The sequence below is a fragment of the Camarhynchus parvulus genome, chromosome 1 (genome assembly GCF_901933205.1).
Source record: "Camarhynchus parvulus chromosome 1, STF_HiC, whole genome shotgun sequence".
Classification (NCBI taxonomy): Eukaryota; Metazoa; Chordata; class Aves; order Passeriformes; family Thraupidae; genus Camarhynchus; species Camarhynchus parvulus.
The window spans coordinates 38,720,952-38,744,896 of record NC_044571.1 but is presented as its reverse complement, the minus strand read 5'-3'; the positions used below and the strand labels follow the sequence as shown (position 1 = coordinate 38,744,896).

General features: G+C 36.4%; 1 protein-coding gene across 5 annotated transcripts in view; it reads right to left on the bottom strand.

Moving 5' to 3' along the window:
• Positions 1-23,945, bottom strand: part of NALCN (sodium leak channel, non-selective) — a 228,007-nt gene that overhangs the window by 84,702 nt on the left and 119,360 nt on the right. For all 5 annotated transcript variants that reach the window (XM_030943111.1, XM_030943136.1, XM_030943144.1 and 2 more), the window contains exons 12-15: positions 19,511-19,678; positions 14,857-15,048; positions 7,082-7,219; positions 2,814-2,888 (exon numbers count right to left, since the gene is read on the bottom strand). In XM_030943111.1, the coding sequence (XP_030798971.1) occupies positions 2,814-2,888; positions 7,082-7,219; positions 14,857-15,048; positions 19,511-19,678 (573 nt within the window). The remainder of the gene's footprint in view (positions 1-2,813; positions 2,889-7,081; positions 7,220-14,856; positions 15,049-19,510; positions 19,679-23,945) is intronic.

The following is a 23,945-nucleotide window of genomic DNA, read 5'->3' as shown; positions in this document are numbered from 1 at the left end:
TTTACTTTCTTTTAAATAAATTATATTATAATCTTACTTAGAATCTCCTAATCTTTTAATGCATTTTTGCTTTTATTTATTCGTATTTAAATACATTTACTGAAACAACATGAATACCAAGTGTTTACATAGTATTTTACATTCTACGGTACATTGCAAACATTAACTAATTAGTCCTTTACCAAAAATCTGAAAGCTAAGTAATAACATTTTTCTTATCAAGTTCCAGAAAAGAAATTAAGTCATAACTACACAGAACACAGCTCAAAAGGAATTATTAGGCAGGTGTGATTTCTGCCACAGATATATTCTCCTTCCTTCCTAGAAAATCACTCAGTGTTTCATCATCTGAAAATGCCCTGGGACTTGAGCTTTACAGCCCGTAAAGGCAGGGAAAAACATACATCCCCAAGGATGGAGAGCATTACAATTTCATAATTTTCAACCAATGAATGTCTTTTACATTAATAGCTTGAATTATTTGACTTCTCTCTTAGAATGCCATTCATCTTTTAATTATAGATGTCAAAAATTTTTCTGTGCAGAAATACAGATTTATTTTTTATAGAAATGGTCTTGATTAGAACATAACAATTACCTTACAATCCTGCTTATTCTTAAAGTCCATTTTTAAACTGAAAATTCAAAATATTATTCAATTAAGAAAACTCTTTCTTGCTTTATCTTCTGAGATAAGACAAGCAATATTTCAGCACAGTAGAGCACAGTCACTGTCAGCACATATGACGTGATACCATCGTATTTACCCCTCAGGAAACCTTTTCTGTTCTAGACACTTAAGCAGCTGTACATTCATTCCAGGAATCTCATATCATTGAGCTCCAGGAATTGACCCCTTGCCTCTTTTCACCTTAGGCATTTTTAAAATATGCAACACTTTGTACAACATTCATTTGTTTGCATAAAAAACAGAAGGGAATGCATTCAGTAGAACTGAGTAATACTCTATGAGGAGCTGCTACTGCTCAAGGAAACATTTCAAAAACATAAGTACAAATGAAACAGCATCAGCCACCTTGGACATTTTCATGCATCAGAATGGTGTATAATATGCATTATAATGCATGTAGAACCCATATACCATTATACCAGTCAACCCAGCTGGTATTTCCAAAGGCAAAATGCTGTGCTCTGGTTAGATGTCTTCTCGGGTCATGGAGTGGCATGGTAGCTAGAAGGTCTGGTGGCTGGGGCAGAAGTTTTGTTTGGCCCAGAACCACTCTGATGTAGTTACAGTGCTACAGTCTCAAAGCTATGAAGTTGAGAGATTAAAAAAATATATATTTATGTCTTGCAATTAAGTGTTCTCTGTTGCTATCACAGAGACAGAATTCCTACCAGGCTAATAAAATTTCAGACTGAAATGTGGCAAGCATTGCTAGTGGTGGTCTCTCATTATTGCTTTTTGTTCACCACTTCCAAAGCCGGCAGTTAAAGCAAAAAGCCATGCTGCTGCCATTTAATAGGCAAAGGTGTGGACTTATGAATCAAAGATGTTTCACACAAAAGCCACTGGATTTCACATCTCAAGCTCTTCACTTTAGAAAATTGATTTGTGCTCCTAACTCATGCAGACAATATGAAAAATTTCCTGTAAGATTATCAGTATGATATGACATTGCTTACCACACATCTGAGCCATTTTAATTTCAGATTATTTTACCTCTTGAGACTGGTAAAGAGAAAAATGAATGCCTTTGATTTGGCCTACTCAGTTTGCATACTCAAGACTGTCCCACCATCCCAAAATCATCTGTAAGACCTCTCACTTATGTAAACTTGTGAACTGAAATCCAGTATTTGTGTTTGTCACAGAAAATACTTATCCTTTTTTAACTTATTTCAGGTTTGCAATACATATGGATATTTATTACTGCAACAGCAAAAGCAGAATTGATTTCTGTATTGAATTCTCTAAAGAAAAAAATAAAAGTATATTATATTGTCATGCAGAACTTCAGCAAAAAAATCTCAATTTTCTGGGTGATTATTTTTCAAGAATTGAATGAACATAATTCTATGGCAATTGCTAATGCACATGAAAGATGAACAAAAGCTGTTCAAATAATGGCTATAAGCCAAATATTACATGTGTTAGCTCGTGCTATTTCATGTGTGAAATAGGGAAAAGTTGATGACTTTGCTTCTCTTTGTACAGATTAAAGCACAACTATATATTTATTTAAAAACTATAGATACCTTCCTCTCTGGTGCTTTGTGCACAAGGGTAGAAAGGCCAACCTGAATTCTCTATTTACATTTGTTTTATGTGATTGACATTTGGGGTTTCAGGTATGAGAGAATGTCTTCTTGGTCCCCAAATGAGGAGAATCAATCAAGCAAGTTAACTCTTCCAAGCATCTTTAGCCCTCCCCTAACACATTGACCAGAGTGTGCTCTACTGCTTCCTAACTGTGGACCCTCTTCCCATTACCCTTCCCTGCAGTGGAGCTGTGCTGTGCTCATAAAGCATGGGCAGGGATATCTTTCAGTAGGTTATAAGCAAAAACATGGCCTAGCCGTGATTTTAATTTTTTTTTAATTACAAGAGTATCTAAATTAAATTTGATTGAATACTAAACCAAATGTCTACATCTCTTTTACAATATCTTCATTTTTCCTTAAGGTTGGTGGGATAGTACACTATCTAACAAAATACTGCCTTTCACTTCAACATGTACCGTTTTGTTCATTGTGATGAAAGTATTTCCCAGCTTTTGCCACACAAAATACCAGTAAGGTAAAATGCCTTATTGAAACTACTTTCAAGCACAATAAAAATATGTTCTTACTTGTTTAAGCTTCTTTAGATCTTCATCAAGTTCCAAGTTGTCCAAAATAACAGCAACAAACAAGCTGAGTAGAATCTACAAAACAATTGTAAGTGATTTGTTGAAGTTTATCTTATTTTTCTAAAGAAGTATTATTAAACAACATGGAAAAATGACAGGCCTACTGATGTAAATGGGATTCTTGCCTTTGACATCTATTGAACTAATATCACTTGCTACTATATATCTGCTAGCCCTCTTGCAAGTAGTAAATTGTTTTTTATCTTACCATACAATTATTATGAGTTTTAAGATGCTAAATTCTAGGTTTTATGACCAATGAATTATATATGTTTAACAATATACCCATTAAAATGTACTTTGTGTGAAGAGAAAATTAAATAATCAGAAATAGTAGCAACAAACAACAACAACAATAATAACAATGACAATTACAACAACAATAATAAAAGAAATGCAAAGCAAAATCCTAAAACATCTTGTAAAGTTAAGGTGGTTTTCAATTAAGGTGTGACTTTTTAGTCACCTGACAGTCATTTACTTTATGGCCTTCCTTTATGCTCAGAGTGCCTCTGTGAAAAGTAGCTAACTCCACTTTGGAAGAAAAGTAAGCTGCTTCGTTATTTGCATGCATCACATGTACAGGAAATTCATGTCACAGAAGAGGAAAATCAGGTGTCTCAATTTACTCAACATTAAATGTTGTTTAGATATGTTTCTAGGAGGAAGAATCCCAGGGAGAAAAAAGTGTGCATCACTATCAGACTATTACATTTCCCTTGCATACAGATGCTGACCAGAGGGCAAAGGAGCTGGAAATGTGACTGATATAGGTGATAAGCAGACAGAATTAGGAGTATGGTAGGTGAGGAAGGATACCACTGTTCAGCATATATTATCAGACAACATCTATCTAAGGCAGTAAATATATGTACACATGCATAAGTCCACAGCTGCCAGCAACTGCCAACGTTTTACTCCCTGAAGTTCGATGCAAACATCCTCAAACACACTGAGCTTCTACAGGCATGCACCAATTTCTGATCTATCAGAGGGGTACCAGAAGGTATCCTAACTTGTTTTTAAAAAAGAGTTACTGGCCTACAATTTTTCTGTGGTCTTGGACCACTGAGTGACAGCCAGAGCAAACATATCCTTCCACTACTACTTGTAAATGAAGTGTAAGTTTGCCTGTCACACTGGAAATTTATTCCCTACCTATACAGAAGATGAAATTTAAGTGCCTTAATATACCAGACAAGGAGTTTGGAACTTAAACTGCATCTAAGTTGAGTGGATCTTATTCCAAGGCAGGATTTTCTTTTCCTCCATAAACTATAAAAGTACAGAAGACATAGGAAGGACTCTGGCCCATAAATTAAAAAAATGTCAGTGCTCAGAAAAAAAAAGTTCTTTTAACAAGAAGCTGGCTTTAGCTGGGATTAGAAGAATCCCAGGTAGTACCCTCCAGTACCCTGAACATCCCAGTGGCCACACTGACACAGATGGATCAACACTCACTAGAAAGTCACCCCCAGGATCCTGGCTATCTCATGATCTAGACTGATGCTGCTGGAACAATGCTGAAACCAGGCTCAGCATCCCCCCAGCTGGATGAACGCTGGAAGCAGCACTAATGATCACTTTTGCTCTCTTTTTCTGTCTCTCTTTCTGTCTTTAATTCATCTATACCTCTTTAATGTCTCTTTTACCTTTCACCTTACTCCATTATCCAAAACCCACTGCCATGTGCTTATATAGTAGGTCACAGACTAACATACTAATTTCCATGCCAAGTGGAACTTTCTGATTGTTTGTGGACCCTCTGACTTTTGTCATTCCTTTTGACTAACAAGCATTTATGAAAACTACTTTGATCCCTAGTTGCTAATGAAGAATTTTGCTATAATTCTGTTAAGATTTTACAGTATGGTGGTTTGCTTCTTTAGATATCCTGTTCATTCTATGATATTCAGTACATGCTGCTCAAAGCATAACAGTTAAGGAAGTTCAGTTCCATGCAAAAAAGAAGTACAGCACTCATTAAATATATCATCCCTTACAGTCTTGCTGATTCATGCACTGATATGTATCAAGGCAAGACTTTCATTAACTCCCTTTTTGCTTTTTTCCAACAAGAACCAAAGAAAATGTACCACAAAAGAAAACTTAAATGCAAACTTGTTATTTGTTTAACTTCCTCTGCCACCATCTCAACTAATTACAGTCCTTGTTTCCAAGAGAGTGAGTCTTTTTTGGGCTTCAATTTTTCTTTGCCTTCTTATGTGAAACATTAATTTCTTTCCAAGTCTCTACAGTCTGCTATGCCAAATGCCTGCAATTATCATTCTCAATTCTAATTGTCCCCCCTTTTCTGGTTGGTGAAAGTAATTTCTTCATTTGACTTTACTCTTGTTATTCTCTGATGGCTGTTTATTCTTAGAATGCTTCTTTTTGGTTTAAGTAGCAGCCCAACCATTTTCATGCTCCCTTACCAGTTCCATGTTATTTTGTTTTAAATTTCTTTTGCTACAGAAAACTCTGTCCTACACAGTTTTCCCTTCCAAGGTCTGAGGAAGATCTTAGAATTGAAACCAAAATTTCATAAACCCAGATAATTCTGCAAAGTTGTTTTTGCAGGGTTTTTTCATTCATGTAGAATTTGCATAGGTGAATGAGAACAAAAGTGTACCCTTATGGAGCAAAGCAAGGACTGTGTATTTAAATGCAAATTCCCTGCAAAAGGACTGAGGACGGTGCATAGAAAAGTGACCTCACTCCTAGCAAAATCAGTGCTTTCAGTAAACAAATAGAGAAGTCCCAGATGATTGTTTCAAAATAAGGAACATAAAACAGAATACTAACATTGCTTTCAGAGCTAAATTATTTCTCAATTAAGATGTGAATTTTTAGCAGAGAGGTCACTCGACACAATTTTACTTTATGGACTTGCTTAATACTCATCTAAGAAGTAAAAATGAATTACTGATTAGAAAATATTCTTGATGAAGAATCAAAAAAACATCAATAAGATTCTCTTACCAGTAACTGCTTTCAAATCTATGACCAAAAACTAACTTTTCTTTTACTTTATAACCTCAATTCCCAAGTTTAAATGATCACTCCATCATGAAAAGTTGCATTTTCCAACCCTTGTGAGCAAATTACACATCCTATATATCTTCTGATACATACATTTGTTTGGTTTATCCTTTGATGTGATTAAGCAGCTCTAAGAGTAGAAAATGCACTTTATTGCCATTTATAAAGTGGTCAAGTTTTCCATCCATATGAAGGAATCCATTGCACCCACAATTGTAGTCCAACTATTCAGTCTTTAGAAGTGAAATGGGATGAAGTGTAAAGTAAAAGAAGTAAATAGAAGCTGGTGGAGATTGTAGAAATACACTTAGTACCTTATGTAAGTGGACATTTGAGCAAAGAAAGAAAATGGAATGAAAAAAGTGAAATTAAGACTAAGTGAATGGAAAATAAAAAATGAGCATAGTAGGAGTGAATTAAGGGTGCATAAAGTGATTATTTTCCTGATTGTGGTATTTTCTCTGTGTGGTATTAAAATAAAGTTACAAGCCCTTATTGATGGAGGGTAATCAAGGAGATTTTTCCTTCCCATTTTCTCTATGAAAGAATGTAATAATCGCACATGAAATACATGCAGAAAAAAAAGTTGTTTTTTGTTTTTTTTATATAATCCATGTCTCTGTTTGCATGCAGGAACTGCTGTATTAGTTTTTATCATTTATTACTTGATATACTATATCATAAATTTTCCATGCATTGATTTTGTATCAGGCAACAGGACAGAAGGGATGACTAGTTAAGGGTTTATATCATAAGGTTTTACACTTCTCACTTTAATTGACACTTTAATTTACACTTCTCTTGGCTGTTGCCAAGAGAATGCAATGAAAGCTGAGGGGACCAGTTCTACATGACAAATAAAATCACTTAGCTCTGAAATCATTAGAGCTGTGAAGGTACAAGGCAGATAACAATTATATTGTTAGTCTGGCAGTGTGACTTGGATCTAAGAAGAACAACACCTCACACCAGAACAAAGGCCACCACCTCATGTCACATGGCTGAAGGGTAAATTTATTCTACCACATCCGCGAACTAAAAGCTGCCTATGCTAAAAATGAGCATCACAATTAGTTTTAACTAGCTGAGAATAATAAGTAGCATAAGAGCTATGAGAGTAATTCAAAATTAAATGATTCACAACACATTTGTGAGTGAAAACTTACCAGAGTAGCAAAAAGATGATATAGTATAAAATAAATAGCAACTACTGGTGCCCACATATGTCCTACAGCATTCAGTGTCTGATCCATAACATCCACCCATCCCTCCTGTGTGAGAATCTGAAACATTGACATGAATGCCTGCAAGAAATAGAATTGCAAACATATTAATGAATTATACTAATATGGTTTTATTGACACATTCCTAAAACTAATTTAACAGGGATGCATACCTCTTTTGGTTTGTTTTTTTAAACATTAGAAATGAATTTAACTTTTAAAGCCAAGTAAAAGACTACTCATGAGCTAAAGGAGAAATAAATAGTTTGATCTTTGATAGAACTGTAATCTTCAATTGTTAACACAGTCCTAGCTTCATTAGCACACACAAAGAACCTTTTGGTTTCCTTCATGGCTGAAAAAAATAGGATAAATATCCTGAGCATAAGAAATTATTATTTTGAATATTATACTGTATTGCTATTTTTGACTATGCTTTCTCTTCTATGTCTCCTCTCTCGAAATATACCTATAATAAAGTGTTATAATTAAATGCGACCACAAATTATGTTATCTTAATAGCAGAAGCATTTGAGGACTCCACAGACAAGACTAACCAACACATGGCAAGCTCTCTGCACCTGCACTTGATTCAGCCTGTCAGATTTTTCCTCTATATTTTGTAAATAGCATTTTTTGTGGAACTACTCCTGCAACATTTTCAAACTCATTGAGGCTAGGTATATATGTCAAAAATAGAGGAAATAATGGGAATGTTTCGAACAATTTATTTATTCAGTGATAGGAACATATGAAATTAGATAAGCCTAGAACCCAGACACCTTTGTAACCCCAGCTGAGCCTACAGCACCAACCACAATTGAATTCATCATGGGCAATGTGTAACAGCATGATGTACGTCCTACACAGACATTGAGGAATGCACACTGCCTAGGAAACAGAAGTTTGAGTACAGTATCAAAGTGAAATATCTTGACAGTTTCAACTGTGTAAATGAGGCCAAACTATTGCACAAGTTTCTTTTTCTTTTGCCTGACATTGAAAGTATTCTCTTTCCAAACAGTAAGGATCAAAGTTGGTATCTTACTGAAGTTTATGCAAAATAAAAAAGTGTTAGAAACTCAAAACAACAATGCAGCTACAGCTAACAGGATTCCTAGAATTCAAAATGTTAACACAGTTACAAGGATGTATTAGATCTGTGCTCAGTGTGCCCAGCAGCAGCAGATTAACACATTAACACATTAATGTGATGGCACAAAGAGAAAAGGATTCTTCTTGTCAAACCTGTGAGAAAACAGTATCCAGACAGCCCTTCACTGCAACTTACCCTGGGCCAAAACTTGTGCTGGAAAAGCTGAAAACATGTAGCTATACAAACTTATGTGGTTGGGAAACAATAAAATGGTTCTAATTTTTAAAGTTGCTGGCAAAAATAACTGCGTGGGAGACGTCAAATTTATATTGTTATTATTATAAACCACAGGAAAATACTTTGCTTGGGCTCTTTATCAAGTTTATCAAGTTTTTCAAACAAAACACTGATTTCTCTAAGATGTTTCTTCCAATGTTTCTTTTAAACCAAACCATTAAGGTTATACTTATATCCCCACCCTTAGGGGAGTCCACTCCAGATTGTGACTTCTCACCTGCAGTAAAAGAAAATTTACTCTAGAGAAGTCTGTCCATGTGCATGCACACAGCACTTGGTTTTGGATCTCTGAGAGATCCCTATGGCTAACAATCATTAATATTTGGTGACATGAAGGAGGATGTGGCGTGACTTGCTATATGCTATTTCTGTATCGTGAAATCCAGTCTATATCAAGGGCTATCTGCTTAAAATTGGAAAGGAGGGCCTGCAGTTACAAAACATTCTGAGATGGAGTAACGGGCTGGGTAAGGCAGGGATAATCCAGTGCATCTTGTTATACAGGCACTGCATAAAAGACACTGCCTTTTTGGAGTGCCCAGTGTGAGAGGAGAATTTCCATGTCTGTACCCAGGGATTACCCTGGAGAAAGTTCACTGGAAGCAGGAAAGAAGTGGCAGAAGGTACTAAGCAGTATCAGAAGACCTCTGATACTGCCTGTCCATTCTTTCACTGACCACAGATAAAGATCCTAGCAGTAAAGCTTTTTCTCCTCTGCTGGTTTAAATAACACATATCTTAAAGTGCAGAAACTGAATCATGCTGCCTCTAGGTCATTTTTGGAGGAAGAACTACTAATTTTTACTCTGTTACAGGGTTCACAAACATTTAGCTGCTGAGGGTTTTATAAGTCATTTGCCTGCTGAGTCACACATAAAAGCCCCTCATCAAAGTCCAACTTGTTTTCTTCTTGCTGCTGTGTTCTGTGGCACTCTGAAGCAGACAGAAGCACAAACACCCTGCTAGGTTAAGACCAAGAAGTTTGAGTGTTGTTTTTACAGTTGCTTTTCAGAATGAACTCACACTAATCAAATTTTCAGAGATGCTTAAACCTACAAGTCCAAATTACAAGAAGTGAAGCTGAGATGAACATGGAGCAGACCAAGGCATCCAAATGAGAAATCACACATGTTCAGAGAGAAGTTAAACATCAGACTTTAATTTCTACACCAGAAACATCCTGACCAAATGAAAAGTCCCAGGCTTTCTTTTGAGCATGCAGATCCCACAGAGGACAAAGGCTACCATGAACTAGAAGTAGCAAAGAAAAATGCTGGCAACTACTTTTCTGTAAATTCTTTAGGGTGGTTAAAGTCTTTGGTATGTCAAGTATTTGGAGAGGCCAAGCACAAGGGCTGACATTTCCACAGTGCCCTCTGCTTTATGTTTCTGACAGTAATCTTGTCCTTAACCAGCACATTGCCAATCTGCAGCCACATCCACCCTTCAAATGAGTGTCCCCTCCCAGCCATGTGCACAGAATCTACACTGTGCAAAATTACAAACTTTTACCAACTCTTTTCCTTATTAGAGAGTCATTTGCTCCTCATGCAAGACACACAAAGAAACATTTGGGATCTTTATCTAGGAAAGGCCTTTTGTAGCCAGCTGAGCATGCATGAAACAAGCAGAAAATTCAGCCTCTGTCAGATCTGCCAGGGGTGCTTTAGGGTGAAGAAGACAAGGACCCCATCAGTGCTCAGCCCTGCTTCTCATGTCCCAGATTCCCTTTGTGATGGGGAGCTGAAGCTAAACCAGGCAGCTGTCACTGCCTGCACTCAGAGCCAGTGGCCATTGTATCTGATTGGTGGGGCACTCCTTGCTGAAGTATAAGGTGGGCACTACATTAAACAACACTCCCCACTGCTGGCTTTAAAAACACCTGAGGGACTGGACAACTGAACTAGTGCAGAATCCTTCCTTCCTTCTGAATCACACTTAATTACCACAGTTTACTGCTTTTAAAAAATATATATTCTACTTAATTCTTCAAGTTATAAAAATACCTTCAGTACTATATTGTGGACTCATCATTAACACAATTAATTAATGTGGAGAAGATATTAATTTAATATCAAAAAATCTAATCTTCCATCAAAACCAGTTGTCAGTAAAGCATATAGTTTTATAAAATGGCCTTTCAATGTAATTTAAGCATTTTGTTATGATATTAAATTCCAGTATAATTCAAAACATTAGTTTTAAGTAAATAAGGCAGTGCACAATGAATATGTGCTTTGCACTCAGCAATCTTTGGAGCAAGTTATTTTTAGCTGAAAGGTGTACCTCCCACTGTTTATTTTAAAATTAATTTGAAATGCAACTAGCTGACAGAATCAACATCTGTGAAGACGAGACTTAGAAATTTATGCAAATGGTGATTTTCTGAATTAATTCGTGTTATAGAAAAGACTGTCAATTTCTTTGAGTATTTATACCCTATTACTTAATGAGCTGTTTTGATGATGGAAGTCAAACTACCTTTTTATTTATAGTGTAAGATTGGCAAAGGTTTGGTAGAATATATGAGCCAAAGTGCCATTTCTGACATCTTGTCCAACTGTTACAGGGGTGGCGCCACACAAATTACTACTTACAGTTATAATGTACTTGTCTTGTAACTGGTGCTTGCCCACAAAACTTTAGGGACCAAATTCCACTGGCCTAATTCATGGAAGCAGTTCTGCAATCATAGGGATTGCTTCTGCAAATTAAGTTAATGGGATTTAGGACATTGCTGTAACATCCTTCTACCAGCAAAAACACGTTTTCCTCCTGACACAGTCATGAGGGCTCAGTAATGCCCTAAAGAAGAGTAGCCATCCTTTAAAAATGTGGCAGTGATACTGAGATTTTAACTGAATCAGACAATTAAGACTGCATTGTTCATCTTTTTTAATGGGTGTTGCTAAGGTTGAACTAATATCTCACATCATGAACTCTTTCCAAGGTCAAGACTAGGAGCCACTAGCTTTTGTCAAAACTGGGGAATTGTTATTGGGATTAGTTGGGCCCGACTTTCATCTTGTGTTGACCCATTTAAAAGAAGGGCAGCATTCCCAACTTTGTAAATTGAGACAGAGCAGTCAGCACAAGGCTGCAAACTTCAAAAGAAACCAGGGCATGGAAGTCAGAGACACTAACAATGTGTTTTGTTCTCCATACAGTGAAATTTCTTAGCAGCCACCTTACACCTATGTGTTCTTCAGGGGGCCCCGCCACCCCATCCTTCCTCATGGCTCAATATGTGCAGCCCAAGAAGACATGCAAAAATAAGAGATAGCAGATGGTTAAAAACAGTAAAGCAAACATCTATATTTTTGTGCTTAGCATTAGAGAGAAAGCCAGTCCATTTGGCAAGTTGTAATGGCCAAAAGAAGGGTGAAATTAGTAGCTATGGCAACAGTGAGCTTGTGCCTATTGATTTTCATCAGGAAACCATGTGAAAACATGCAATTTAGAGGCATTAGCAAAAGGAGGAGGTCTATTTGTTCCAAAACCCATACTGTGCCTTCTTATAAAGCACTTAGTTTCAAAATGATTTTAGGTTTTGTCTTTTTCAATGTAGAAAGCACTTTAATGTAGAAACTCAAAATTTAGCCTTTAGTGTCACCATTTTTGTTATCATGCTTGTCCTCTGTATTTTTAACTGAAAAACTCGCAGCAACAATCCTGGCTATTTAAAGATTGCTCTTCTTTGAGGGTAAGCTCCTAATAATTTATCTTAGCAAATTCTGGTATTGCAGACTTAATATCATCTCATATGTTATATAGCATGTCTTCAGTCATGTTTTGAAAATAATTAGAATTGTCTTATTGTGAACTGATTCAGTGATTTTTCTTCAGGGAAGAAAATTGGAGAAGTCCCAGACTTTGCTAGGAAGACACACTCCTTCAGAGGGATGCCAGCATTTCACTCCATCAATCACAATTTTGAGTACAAAATTTTCACTGACTTTTAACCTAATAAGAGATGCTTCACTATAAAACTACAAAAAGAAACCACATACTGTAAATTTTACGCTTCTGAAACAAATATAGCAAGGTGAATATGAATACATAAAAAAAATAATGAGGGACTCATGCTTCTGGCTATCATATGAAAAAATATTGAAAACATTTCAATTCAGTATTGCTGTAACACTCTTCTATTGTTGTTGACAGCTCTTCTCTTTTTCCAGTACTTAAGTCATAAAATAGATGGGCAAAGACATGTCCTGTTTGTAAAAACACCGTATAATTTGTTGGCAAAAATATTTTCTCACTCTTAAAATGCATATTTAGTATTTACATATACCTGTTAAAATTCAATATGCTAGAAGCCCTTATTGAAGTTTAAATGGCAGCAGATTGAAATGCTCAAAATAATCCAAAACTTTACTTATGTATTGATATAAATTGGCCATTTTTCATTGCAAGTGGATCTTTCTCAGGTACTTACATCAATTTATCTAGTTAAAATGTGAAGATGATTGCAATCCTGTCTTATTTTGATCATACTACAATTATTCTTTCAGGACTTCCACTGAAATTTTGAATAAATAATAAAATAATTGGAAAACAAAATTCCATGGCAATTTGAAACCTGCAGTTTTTTTCAGAAGTTGTACATGGGAATTGAGAATAAAATATGGTGGCAATATCACTTGATTTAGAGACCTGACTTTATTAGGCAAGCTTAAGTTTTATTTTATTTTTCTTTCTTTAGCATTTAATGAATGATACTGCATATCTAATTCTAGTGGCTGCTTTTCTAAGCATGTTTTCCAAAATAGAAAGCATGGTGTTGCATTATTCTCTGCGGGTAGGCATTTTTTGTTCCACATTGGATGGCCAGCTTCCCATAGATCAAGTTCAGCTTTATAATTACAAATTGTTGTTTAGCAATTTTGTTCGCTAAATACATGACCCTTGAGGCTGCCTTATTCATTGTTATTTAATTGTTCCAACCAATGCACTTCCACTAAAATAGATACATTGGATAACCAAACTGGAATGACAGAAACAAATAAATTGTCACTGGAATCAATCCATGTACACTCAGTCTAATCCAGTATTAAAGAAATTGCACTATTTTCATTCATAACAGTGTGCTTCAACAAATACATTAACTCCAATTTCCACTGATTTTCAATGTTCTGTTCTGAATTAATGTAATGCCCATAAATATCCATTATTTGTACCCAAAAGGCAAACACTTATTTTGTCAATGCAGACAGGTTTCATAACCCTGTGTAAAACAAGCATTCCTGTACAGATCAAGAACAACCACTTTCATAATAGGAAGATTTAATCATGTATATACATGTTTTATATAAATTCTTGGGCTATATTCATGCCTGTGGACATCAATTCTCTTCCTGTTACATGACAGAATACTGTTAAGCTGTATGCTGTGCTGTGTCATCATCACAGTGCATGGGTAAAATTTCTGTGTGCTCCCTTGACAGCAAAAATAGAATACCTATCACAAGGAATCATGGTTTTCACTACAGAAGGACTATAGGAAGACTATTACACCCAGAAAATACAAATTTTTAAAACCTATGCATATGAAGATAAACTGCTTCATGTTTCTCAGAAGGAAAGGAAGACTGCTAATATGATAAGAAACATGATAGAATCTGTCCAGGTTTGGGGTGGGATAGAACTAATTTTCTTCCTAGTAGCAGGCACAGTGCTATATTTTGGATTTATGATGAGAATTATGCTGATAATACTGTGAAGTTTTAGTTGGTGCTGAGCAGTACTTGCACAGTGTCAGGGCCTTTCCTGCCTCTCACCCTGCCAGTGAACAAGCTGAGGGTGCACAAGAGGTTATGAGGGGCAGGACAGGTGACTCCAAATGACCAAAGGGATATCCCATCACATATGGCACCATGGTCACCACATAAACTAGGGGAAAGCTGGTTATGGGCTGCAGACTGGAAGCTGGCCGATCATCAGCCAACATATACTGAGCAATGGCACTGTGAGCCACTGATTTTGTATATTCTAATTCTTCTATCATTATTGTCTCCCGTTTCTGTCCTATTGAAATTTCTTTATCTTAGCCCAAAAATTTTACTTCCCCCCACTTCTGCCCCCAATTCTCTCCTCTATCCCACTGCAGGGGTAGGATTGAACAAGTGGCTGTGCAATGTTTAGCTCTACTGGCCACATTAAACCCAAGAGAATCACAGAATCATTAGGATGGAAAGGACCTTTAAGATCACTGAGTCCAATCATTTACCAAACACTGCCAAGTCTGCCATCAATGGTAAGAAAATATCCACGATAAGAAAATAATGACAAGCAATGATTAATCAGTGCTTTTTATACTTGCCCTTGGAAAGGTTGTAAATCTATCCAGTTCTTCCACAAAGCAAAACATCTGTAAACTGATTGCTGACATTACAATTAAAAGGCTGGCAGTAAATACTACCAAACTTCCAAGTTTTTTTCCTGGTCCAAAGATCTTATACACAAAATCCTCCAAAGCAGGAGAAATCTTTATAAGACGAACTACTCTAAGAACCTGCAAAGAAAGAGAAAAATGCAACAGTATCAATTATTTATCTCATTAATCAAAAACTTTCAAAATATCAGACATTCATGGCCAAAAAGGGACCTAAAGCCTTGTAGACCAATAAATATCAAGTTGCCACCACGTGTAATAGATGACAAGTTTTGTGTTAGGTTAAAACCACAAAACCAGGAAGGAACATAAGCAGCATTGAGGCATACAGGTATGGGATGATTGTACAGTCATGGGAGGACCCAAGGGGTCTCCAAGGCTGTAGTCAACTCACTGATCATGAAGAGTCATTACAGACATGCAGTTGGGTGAAGCTGATTTTGGGGTAACAATGGGAACAAAGACATAGACAAAACACACCACAGGTACTAAATATGCATCTAATGTGAAATTAGAGACCAAAGGAGGTTTACAGTGTGTTACCAAACAAAAGAATGCCTCCAGGTAGGAGTCAAAGTGCATCTAGATTTAGCAATTAAGAATCTACTGAAGTGCTAGGTAAATGGCTCCAGTTTGATTACCATCACTGTTAAAATTTCATTCTTATACTAAATGGGCACGGTCTTGAACAGTCTTTGATGAAAGCTCTGCTTTGAGCAGCAGGCTCAATGAAATGGCTTTGAAAGGCCACTTCTAACTTAGATTTCTCTGATTTTATGATGTTTGTTATATCAAGTTACATATTCACATAAAGAACTGGCAAGTCTTCTTCCCCAGATCATGTTTCCATTTCACTGACCTGAAGCAAAATTGTTTGGCATTATGTGCTAGATAACCTAGTAAATTTGGTAATGAACATATTTTGCTATTTCATATTATATATAACATGGGAAATTTTGGGTCATGATTCTCACTATCAGAGAAAGTCAGTATCTCACAATAGCATTGTTTGCCCCTGACATATCTGACACTTCTCAGTGCTGGCAGCAAAACTTTGATCTTGTGTGGAACTTCTGACCCATTCACTGCTGAGTTTACTTTGAAAGAGCTGCTGACAGCTCTGATTCTCCTGTTTCTGCCATTGATGTTGACACAGTGACATCAATGGCAGAATCAACAACAGGTAGTGGCAGCAACGTTAGTTGCTGAAGACAACAGACAGCAGCATATGGGGCAACTGAGATTCTGCAGTTCCTAGGAAGAAAAAGGCTCTTTATTTCAAGGTATCACCTGGGTTTCCACAAGAATCATATTGAAACTGAAAAGCAGGAATTACAGTGCAATTATTGTCTGACCTTATGTACAAATCAAATAAAATTACTGTGCTGCTTTTGGAAAAAAAAATATGACAGAAGTTGTTTATACAATGAGCTTGCTGTAGCCCTGTAGCTTGCTAATAGTGTACACCTTTGGATTTCACATGAAGCTCATCTCCCTACCCATTTGTAAGGTATGTAGAATATGCTTGCCATCTAGATTTAAATACCAAAGGAGGTGGGGGGTGGGAGACAGTCAACTCAAGAGAGCAACTTATTCCAAACATACCAGAGCCCTCACGTGAGATGGGATAAGCATCCACTGTCTTCAGTGGCAAACAAGACTCCTAGATTCAGAGGGTACACTAGACAGCTTAACATTCACACCATTAGCACAAAGTGAGATAAAGTCCTTTTTTTCATATGGGTATCATGACTACATTGCATATAATCTGAGAGCATGAAACTGACTACCAAGGCAGATAGTGAGATGAGTGCGATTTCCAAGTACTATTAAAATGTAAACATGGTGCCTTCTTGCTTACAAGATTTACTCATGGTGTAAATGTTAGCTCTGTTCCCATGAATACTAGTTTCAACACAGACCCCAGTGGGGAGAAAATTTCATACTAGTTGGTATTCCAAGTGGTGTTTTAGATAAACTCAATTATCTGGCTTACTTTTTTCCCCTTTCTTTGGGGAACTTTAATTGACCTTTAAGCCACACACTAATCTTATTGATACTATTTGGTTTCTTCATTTGTTTTCATTAGGTAACAAATTGAATCTAGCAAAAGTACATTCTAATGAATTTATGCATTTTGTGTAATTGGATTGCAAATTGTATTATATTTAGGAGCTGTAGAAGATGCACTATTTGGATTAAATATAAAAAATATATTAAAAACAAATCAAAATTAATAATACAAAAAAGGAACCATAGCTCTCTTACAAATAATGTCTGCATCTCCTGCAAGGGATGACAGTTATTCAGAAAATGACTCAGCAGTATTTTCCCCAAGCGCAAATACAATACCACCTCTTTAGTCCAGTATAGGTGAAATTCTGTTTAAATATCTCCCTTTTATGCTGGTTCATTACAGATCTCTACAATAATATGCAAAATCTGTTATTTCTCCACTAATTTTATGTCTTATAGATATAGCTAGATAACAGTCCTTTGCTGTAGTCTTTCACAGAGGGCTCTGCAAAGCATCTTGAATGAATGCACAGTGAATGCAAGGAAGATAGGTGGGGGGGTGGACAGTAGCCAATGTAGTAAAGACTGAGTGATGTGCTGGCAAAAGGTAATGATATAGACCAATGAATAATGCAAACTGAAATGTATGCAAGGAGGACTAGACAACCCAAACAATAATTCTTGCTTGCTATCCTGGAATGTGTCAAGAAGGACTTCTGTTTTCAGTAACCTGTTTTGTTGGCTGACAAGGAACACATTTATGCTGTCATCACAAATACCTAAATGCCTGGAAATATGCCTAACATTAAGATGTAGTCATGTGAAAAATGCATTTTGACCTTGGTTGATTTGAAAATGTGTTATCTAGCTTGCCCAGAACTTAGCTGTGGAAGAATATGCTGTGTACCTTACATGCTGACTTCAAAGGTATTCTGCAACCTTCCAATCATTCACCTCCTAGGGAACTTGGATTGCATAATACAACCCAAATCTTTCAGTGTAGCAGGTGTTTCTGCTTGTAAAATGCATGTCTTTCATGTATTTTGGAAAAAAAAAATCACATCATGAAATTATCAGTCATAAAAGCTAGCACTGTGTAATTAAAAAAAACATCACCATCATTACTGCTCCTCTAAACTAATTAAATCCATTAAAGAGAAAAGACTTATTATTTTATTACCGTCATCTGCCTACCTTTTAATCATACTTTCAATCCCATCAGTTAGTGATGATGTCATCCATTTAGTCCAATATACATAATTTATGCTGAAAATTCTTACAAAGAAACCACCAGTCATAAGTGGACTACGTCCTAATAAATATGAACCAATTATTAACTAAATTGCTGACTGGTTTAACTGAGAGCTCCCAGCTACTCTCCCGGAGCTGTGCAAGTGCATACTCCTGACACATCATCCTTCCTAGCACCTTAGATGCATCATGCTGCATAGAGTAACAGCATGCTACATATTTGGACAGCAAAATCAAAGCTATAATGACTTAAAAGGCTTCAGATTATATCAGGTGAAAACAAAATAGATTTTTTTCATCCTGAAAGCTTTCTTGAGAAGGTTTGCAGAACCATTCAGAAAAAATACAGGATGACATTTGCAGAAATCTGAAAAGGCCATTATGTTTCAACCCACACTTGGAGAGACTGCTTCCCCCATGCTGTATTCATGTTGACAATATGTGTCACTATAACATTTATTGACAGAACACTGTCTCATGATTTATAATTTTCCCCTATTGAGTATTACTTATTCACCATGCCAACCCCTTGCTGAATAATGGGCAGATATAAATCCTTTAATATTTATATTCTTAAAAAAACCCTTTCTTTAGCACTGTGAAATATAACTCATAATGAATCCCAGTGCTTTCTCCCAAAACTGGATCAACCCTAAGCACTTGAAAGAGGGTGAATGGGGAATTTGTTGGGCTGGCTGACAAGAAGAATCAGTCAGAATGATAAGTCAGAATTAATCAGTCTTTTTTTGTCTCTCTTTCCTGTTCTTCCCCCAAGTGAAAATGCAAGAAGAGCCTCATACTCCATCTAGAAAAGGAATGGCTGGAGAGCTAAAAACCCAAGTCTAGGATGATTCTGGAGAAATTTTCTCAGAAGACCCACAGAAACATATCTTATCATGTGACTGCCACAGAGATAAAGATTTGGAGAAACAACAGCAAGTGAACTGAGGCCTCAGAGAGAGCAGCCAGGAAAGTAGTGGTGGACACTATGGGAATGTGATGTTGTAAACAGCTGTGTAATAGGTCAAGGCTCAGTGAAGAACAATGAAGAAACAAACCAGAACTTACTGAACAGTGCAGCTCAGGTAAGAAATGGGAGTTACTGACAACAGAAAGGACTTCTCAGTGAAATCAGGAAAAATGCTATTTTTCTAAATCCACCCAATGAACTTAGTTAAAACCAGAGATTTTTTTTATTTTAAAGTCATTCTCAAAATCAGTCAATACTGTGAGAAAATTGAAATTTGTGTGAAATGTGGATGGGTAACGTTTTAATTTGGTATATAGGGTAAAAAGTAAAAGTAGCTGATCATACCTGAAAATATGTAAATTGAGAGTGATAGAGGTCTGGATAAATATGGAGAGTGGTTCCAATTACAAGCAGCAACTCAAACTTGTGGAGAGATGAGCTGATGTATCCTGTGAAGCCCAAACACCAGATCTTCAGAAGAGCTTCTAAATCAAATAGAACTGTAAAAGCAACCTAGATGGATGAAAAAATAAGAAAGATGCAATCAAAACACTGAGTTAAATTAGAAGTTTCTATGTCATGATGTCTATCTGGGCTTTGTATGGCAAAAATAAAATCTTCATAATATTTAACAAAACCAATCATGTTCTAAACAGAATAAACAATTATAGATTTCACTTCATAGAATTTTCCAGACTCAACACAGGTAGATTTCATGATTTGGAAAGCATGAAGTAATAAATCCATCCAGGTGATCTTTCACTTTATATATATAAAAAAGAAAATATGATGGCATGACTTTTTCAAAATATGAATCAACATGTACGAGATTTCTGAAGAATTTCAAGAGATCTAAGAAAGACACCAAAGTTTGAAAATTACTACTACAATTTTCTAAAACATCCATAGTAATATGACAACTCAAACAGGTAGAAAAGAGGTAATGATTTTTAAGCACCTAAAACAAATTTTAAAAGGAGAGGAAATTCAAAGTCATTCCAGAATTAGTTAATTTTCATAATGATGTTAAAGAACTTGGACATGGTGGGAAGTTACAGGGGAAGAAATCTACTTGCAGGGAATGACTTTGGGATTCTTCCAGAGGCGTTTCTTGAAATATTTGCACAGTAAAATGCATAATGTTCAGTTTGAACAAAAGCATAGGTGTACATCTTCAAGATTTATTTTCTCTTACTTCTCTCATTACCAAAAATCCTTCTGGCTAGGCACACTTCCTCATCTGCTTCTCATTTTACCACTGTATATACTCTGAGATGCTCTCTTCCACACTTTCCAACAACGAGGATATGCAATGGAAATGCTTTTCTGTGACTCAGAAATGTTCCTCTCTGACCCTTTACACACATTGAGGTTTAGAGACCCTAAAATAACACTAGTTCATATCTAATTGCCACTAATACTTTCAAAGTGCAGTAGAAATAAAGAAAATATAGCTTAAATCTCCTTTGAAGACAAGCATTATAAATCTGTTAAGATGAGAGACTAATTGACTGTGGGGCATGAGGTCTACTGAATTTGGCAGGGGATAAAAAAGTTATAGACTAAGATTTTAATCCTGACCCTGACAATGAAAATCTCTGGATTTTAAATTTTTAAGGATGCTGCCTTAAAAATTTAAACTCTGCAGTCCATCAAAAATATATTTATCAACATGAAAGAGGAAGGTTGTGAGATAGCTAAATAAAATTTTATGTATTTTATGTGTACAGAACTGTCACCAGCAGGAGTGGAGATGGAAATTAAACACTGAAGTTTATGCCAGACAGTGTAGGGACACATTTATGCCTTTATCCTCAAATGGATCTTGCCAGTTTTACCGCCTGTGTTCTGGGATCTCAAAGAGCTCTAGAAGAGCAATGAGCCAGGTTTGAAGAGACTACTCCTTTACATAAAAATCTCTAAGACACAAGAAAAATGTTTTAGCAAAAAAAACTTAAAAGTAAAGTTCACTTTTAATGACACAACAACTAACTGAGTCCGAAAAGAAGAAGGCCATTGAATTAGGCATAATGAAACAGTGGTTAGAAAGCAGCTGGGATTCAACTCAGAGCAGGTGGAATAACAATGCCATTTAAATACACACGTACAAACTTCAGAGCACATAGGCTTCCTATTAGAACAAGACTAACAAATATGATGTTAAGTGTATTTTAATTTATTCTAAAAATGTGTGGGCAGGATCATTTGCATTTCACATACTTGTCAAATGAATTCAAACCACTGGCACTTAAAAATGTATCAAATGGTTTGCATAACATCTGATTACATTTATACACCTGTCTTCCTGCTGACAGAGCTTGTATTTTTTTCCTTCCTTATAATTAATTACAGGAGAAGATTCAGAATATCTGACTAGAACTTTTTGTTAAGTGTGAAATGCAAGACAATTTTATAGTTTTGTGGTTTTTTTTTTTAAGCTGGAATAATTCCTTTCATTGCTGTAGAGAGAAGGCAAAAGCAAACTCAGAAGCCAGAGCAGAAAACACAGGTGTAACACATAAGCAGTTACCAAGCAGTCACCCTCCATTATGTTGCCAATTCTGCTTTGGGGAAGCCAAAGAGGAGCTAACAGGAATGGGCCATTTCCTTTTTGGTCACCTGGAAGCTTCATCAACATTACCTTTTGCTAGTCACCACTCAACACCTTTTTTTGGCAGAGGCAGAGCTCACTATCAGTCAGCATCCAACCGTGACAGACTCATTTACTGCGTCTTACTTGAAAGGTCATCAAGCTGCCAGGAAAGATAAGAATTCTTCCAAGGAGGATCAATGGGATTAAGGGCACAGACCTCTAACATTTCCCTCACTACCAGATCTGACACAGCATTCAATCCTTCCTTCATCCACGACAGGGCAAAGGCAGCAGTGCAAGGGGACAGGTTACAAAAGGAATCTAGGAGAAACTATAAAGGAGCATCTGGTTTTGAACTCTGGTATTCAGACAGTATTTGTAGAAATTGTATGCAACTCAAATTAGACAGCTAGTATGTTTACATGTTATAATGGAAGACCCATATAAAAACCAACATCCATCACTCTTCTGTCTAGGTATTGAGCACCTAAAGTCAGCATCCTCATTAAAAATTACCAAAGTGTGTTTGAAACTCTACTCTTTCCAGGATACTGCACTGGGGTTTTGAGTCATCCTGTAAAAATTCTGCTTTTGCTTAATCCACAGGACTGATGCATAAAAGTTGAAATGCCTGTCAGAACTCTTATTTACTACTGGGAACACAAAATTATCCAAACAATGGGTTTGGGTATAGATTAATTCTTTTTATCTTCTTGTTTAGCCTCTGCCTTCATGAGTTTGTCTTTCCTTTCCAACAATGAATACAGGTTTCTTTTATCGGTATGGGGCATCTCAATAAATTAATTTAGATTTGCCTACTGAATTTAGGTGGATGTATTTCTGCAATTCTAGGCCACTACAACCTGTGATACACAGGATAGACCAAGTGAGATATTTTATTGGACATGTCTTCTCCTAAAGGCAGCAGCTTCCAAGATAACTTCTGGAAAATGTATCAGAAAGCCAGATATGCTTGCTGTAGTCTATCTGGCCATTTCTTTTAGCAAAGTGAATCCTCACTGCTGTTGGCTGCTCAAGTCAGTTCCCACTGATGGGAAAGTTTTCTGTAGCCTACTCTAATGGAAAAGGCAGAGCAACAGCAGTGCATCCTGCTCCAACTAGTCTTCACCAAGAAAGCACTCAGGAATAATCTGCATTGCCTGAGTATTCAGCTTCCTCAAGGCTCTTAAAAATATTTCCTTTGTACTCCCTTTGTGCTACAAAGCGCAAGTTTCACAACAACCAAATAGGAAATGACACCAGCCTATTGATTTTTCCTCTCTCAGGATTTTTTATTCTTCTGCTCTTCTGATACTCTGTTCCTCCTTCCATAACATACTAGGGTTTTGTTAGTTTGATTTTATAGTGCCTCTAGTAAAAGCATCACAGAATTAAAAAATGAAAAATAAAACCAGGAAATCCAATAAATGGACATAAGAAATGCTTTACAAATAAAAAAATCCCACCTTTATCTCAGAATACTTTACCTCATATACTTGGAAATGTAAAAAGGCAAACAAATGATTTTTCTGACAAGCTTTCCACTAAGAAATCAATTATCTAAGATACGCAGAAAGAGAAAAATGTATTGTTAGAGAAAACTGGATGTTGCTTATAGGACAGACACAGACAGTCTACATTATAGACTCACCTTGAATAAAGCCTGGCAAGTATTTCTACTGGAAAAAAAAACCTGAAAACTTTATACTTGAAATAAATGTTGAAGAGATTGTTTCTAGCACTGATTAATAAAAGCATAATTATACTATATATGCAGAGCCAAAATAGAAATAGGACATGCAATGTTCCCTATTTTGAATATAAATAGAATTAATGTTATTTTGTTAAGAATCCAGGCTCTACTTGCTGTATCCTGGGCACAAAGCAAAAATGCCTGCTGTGAAGAGTTCATGGCCTCAGGCTTTAATGTTGACTTAATTATTTGTTTCCAGCCAAGGACGTTGTATGGGATTTGCCTGTGTCAGAGTTAATTTTCCCCATCATAGTTTGCATGGTGCTATTTTGGATTTGTGCCCAACACCGTGTTGGTAACACAGGGATGTTTCAGCTGTTGCTGAGCAGTACTAGCATGAAGTCAAGGCTTTTTCTGCCTCTCACCCCACCAGTGATCAGGCTGGGAATGCACAAGGAGCTGGGAGGAGGGGACACAGACAGGACAGATGATCC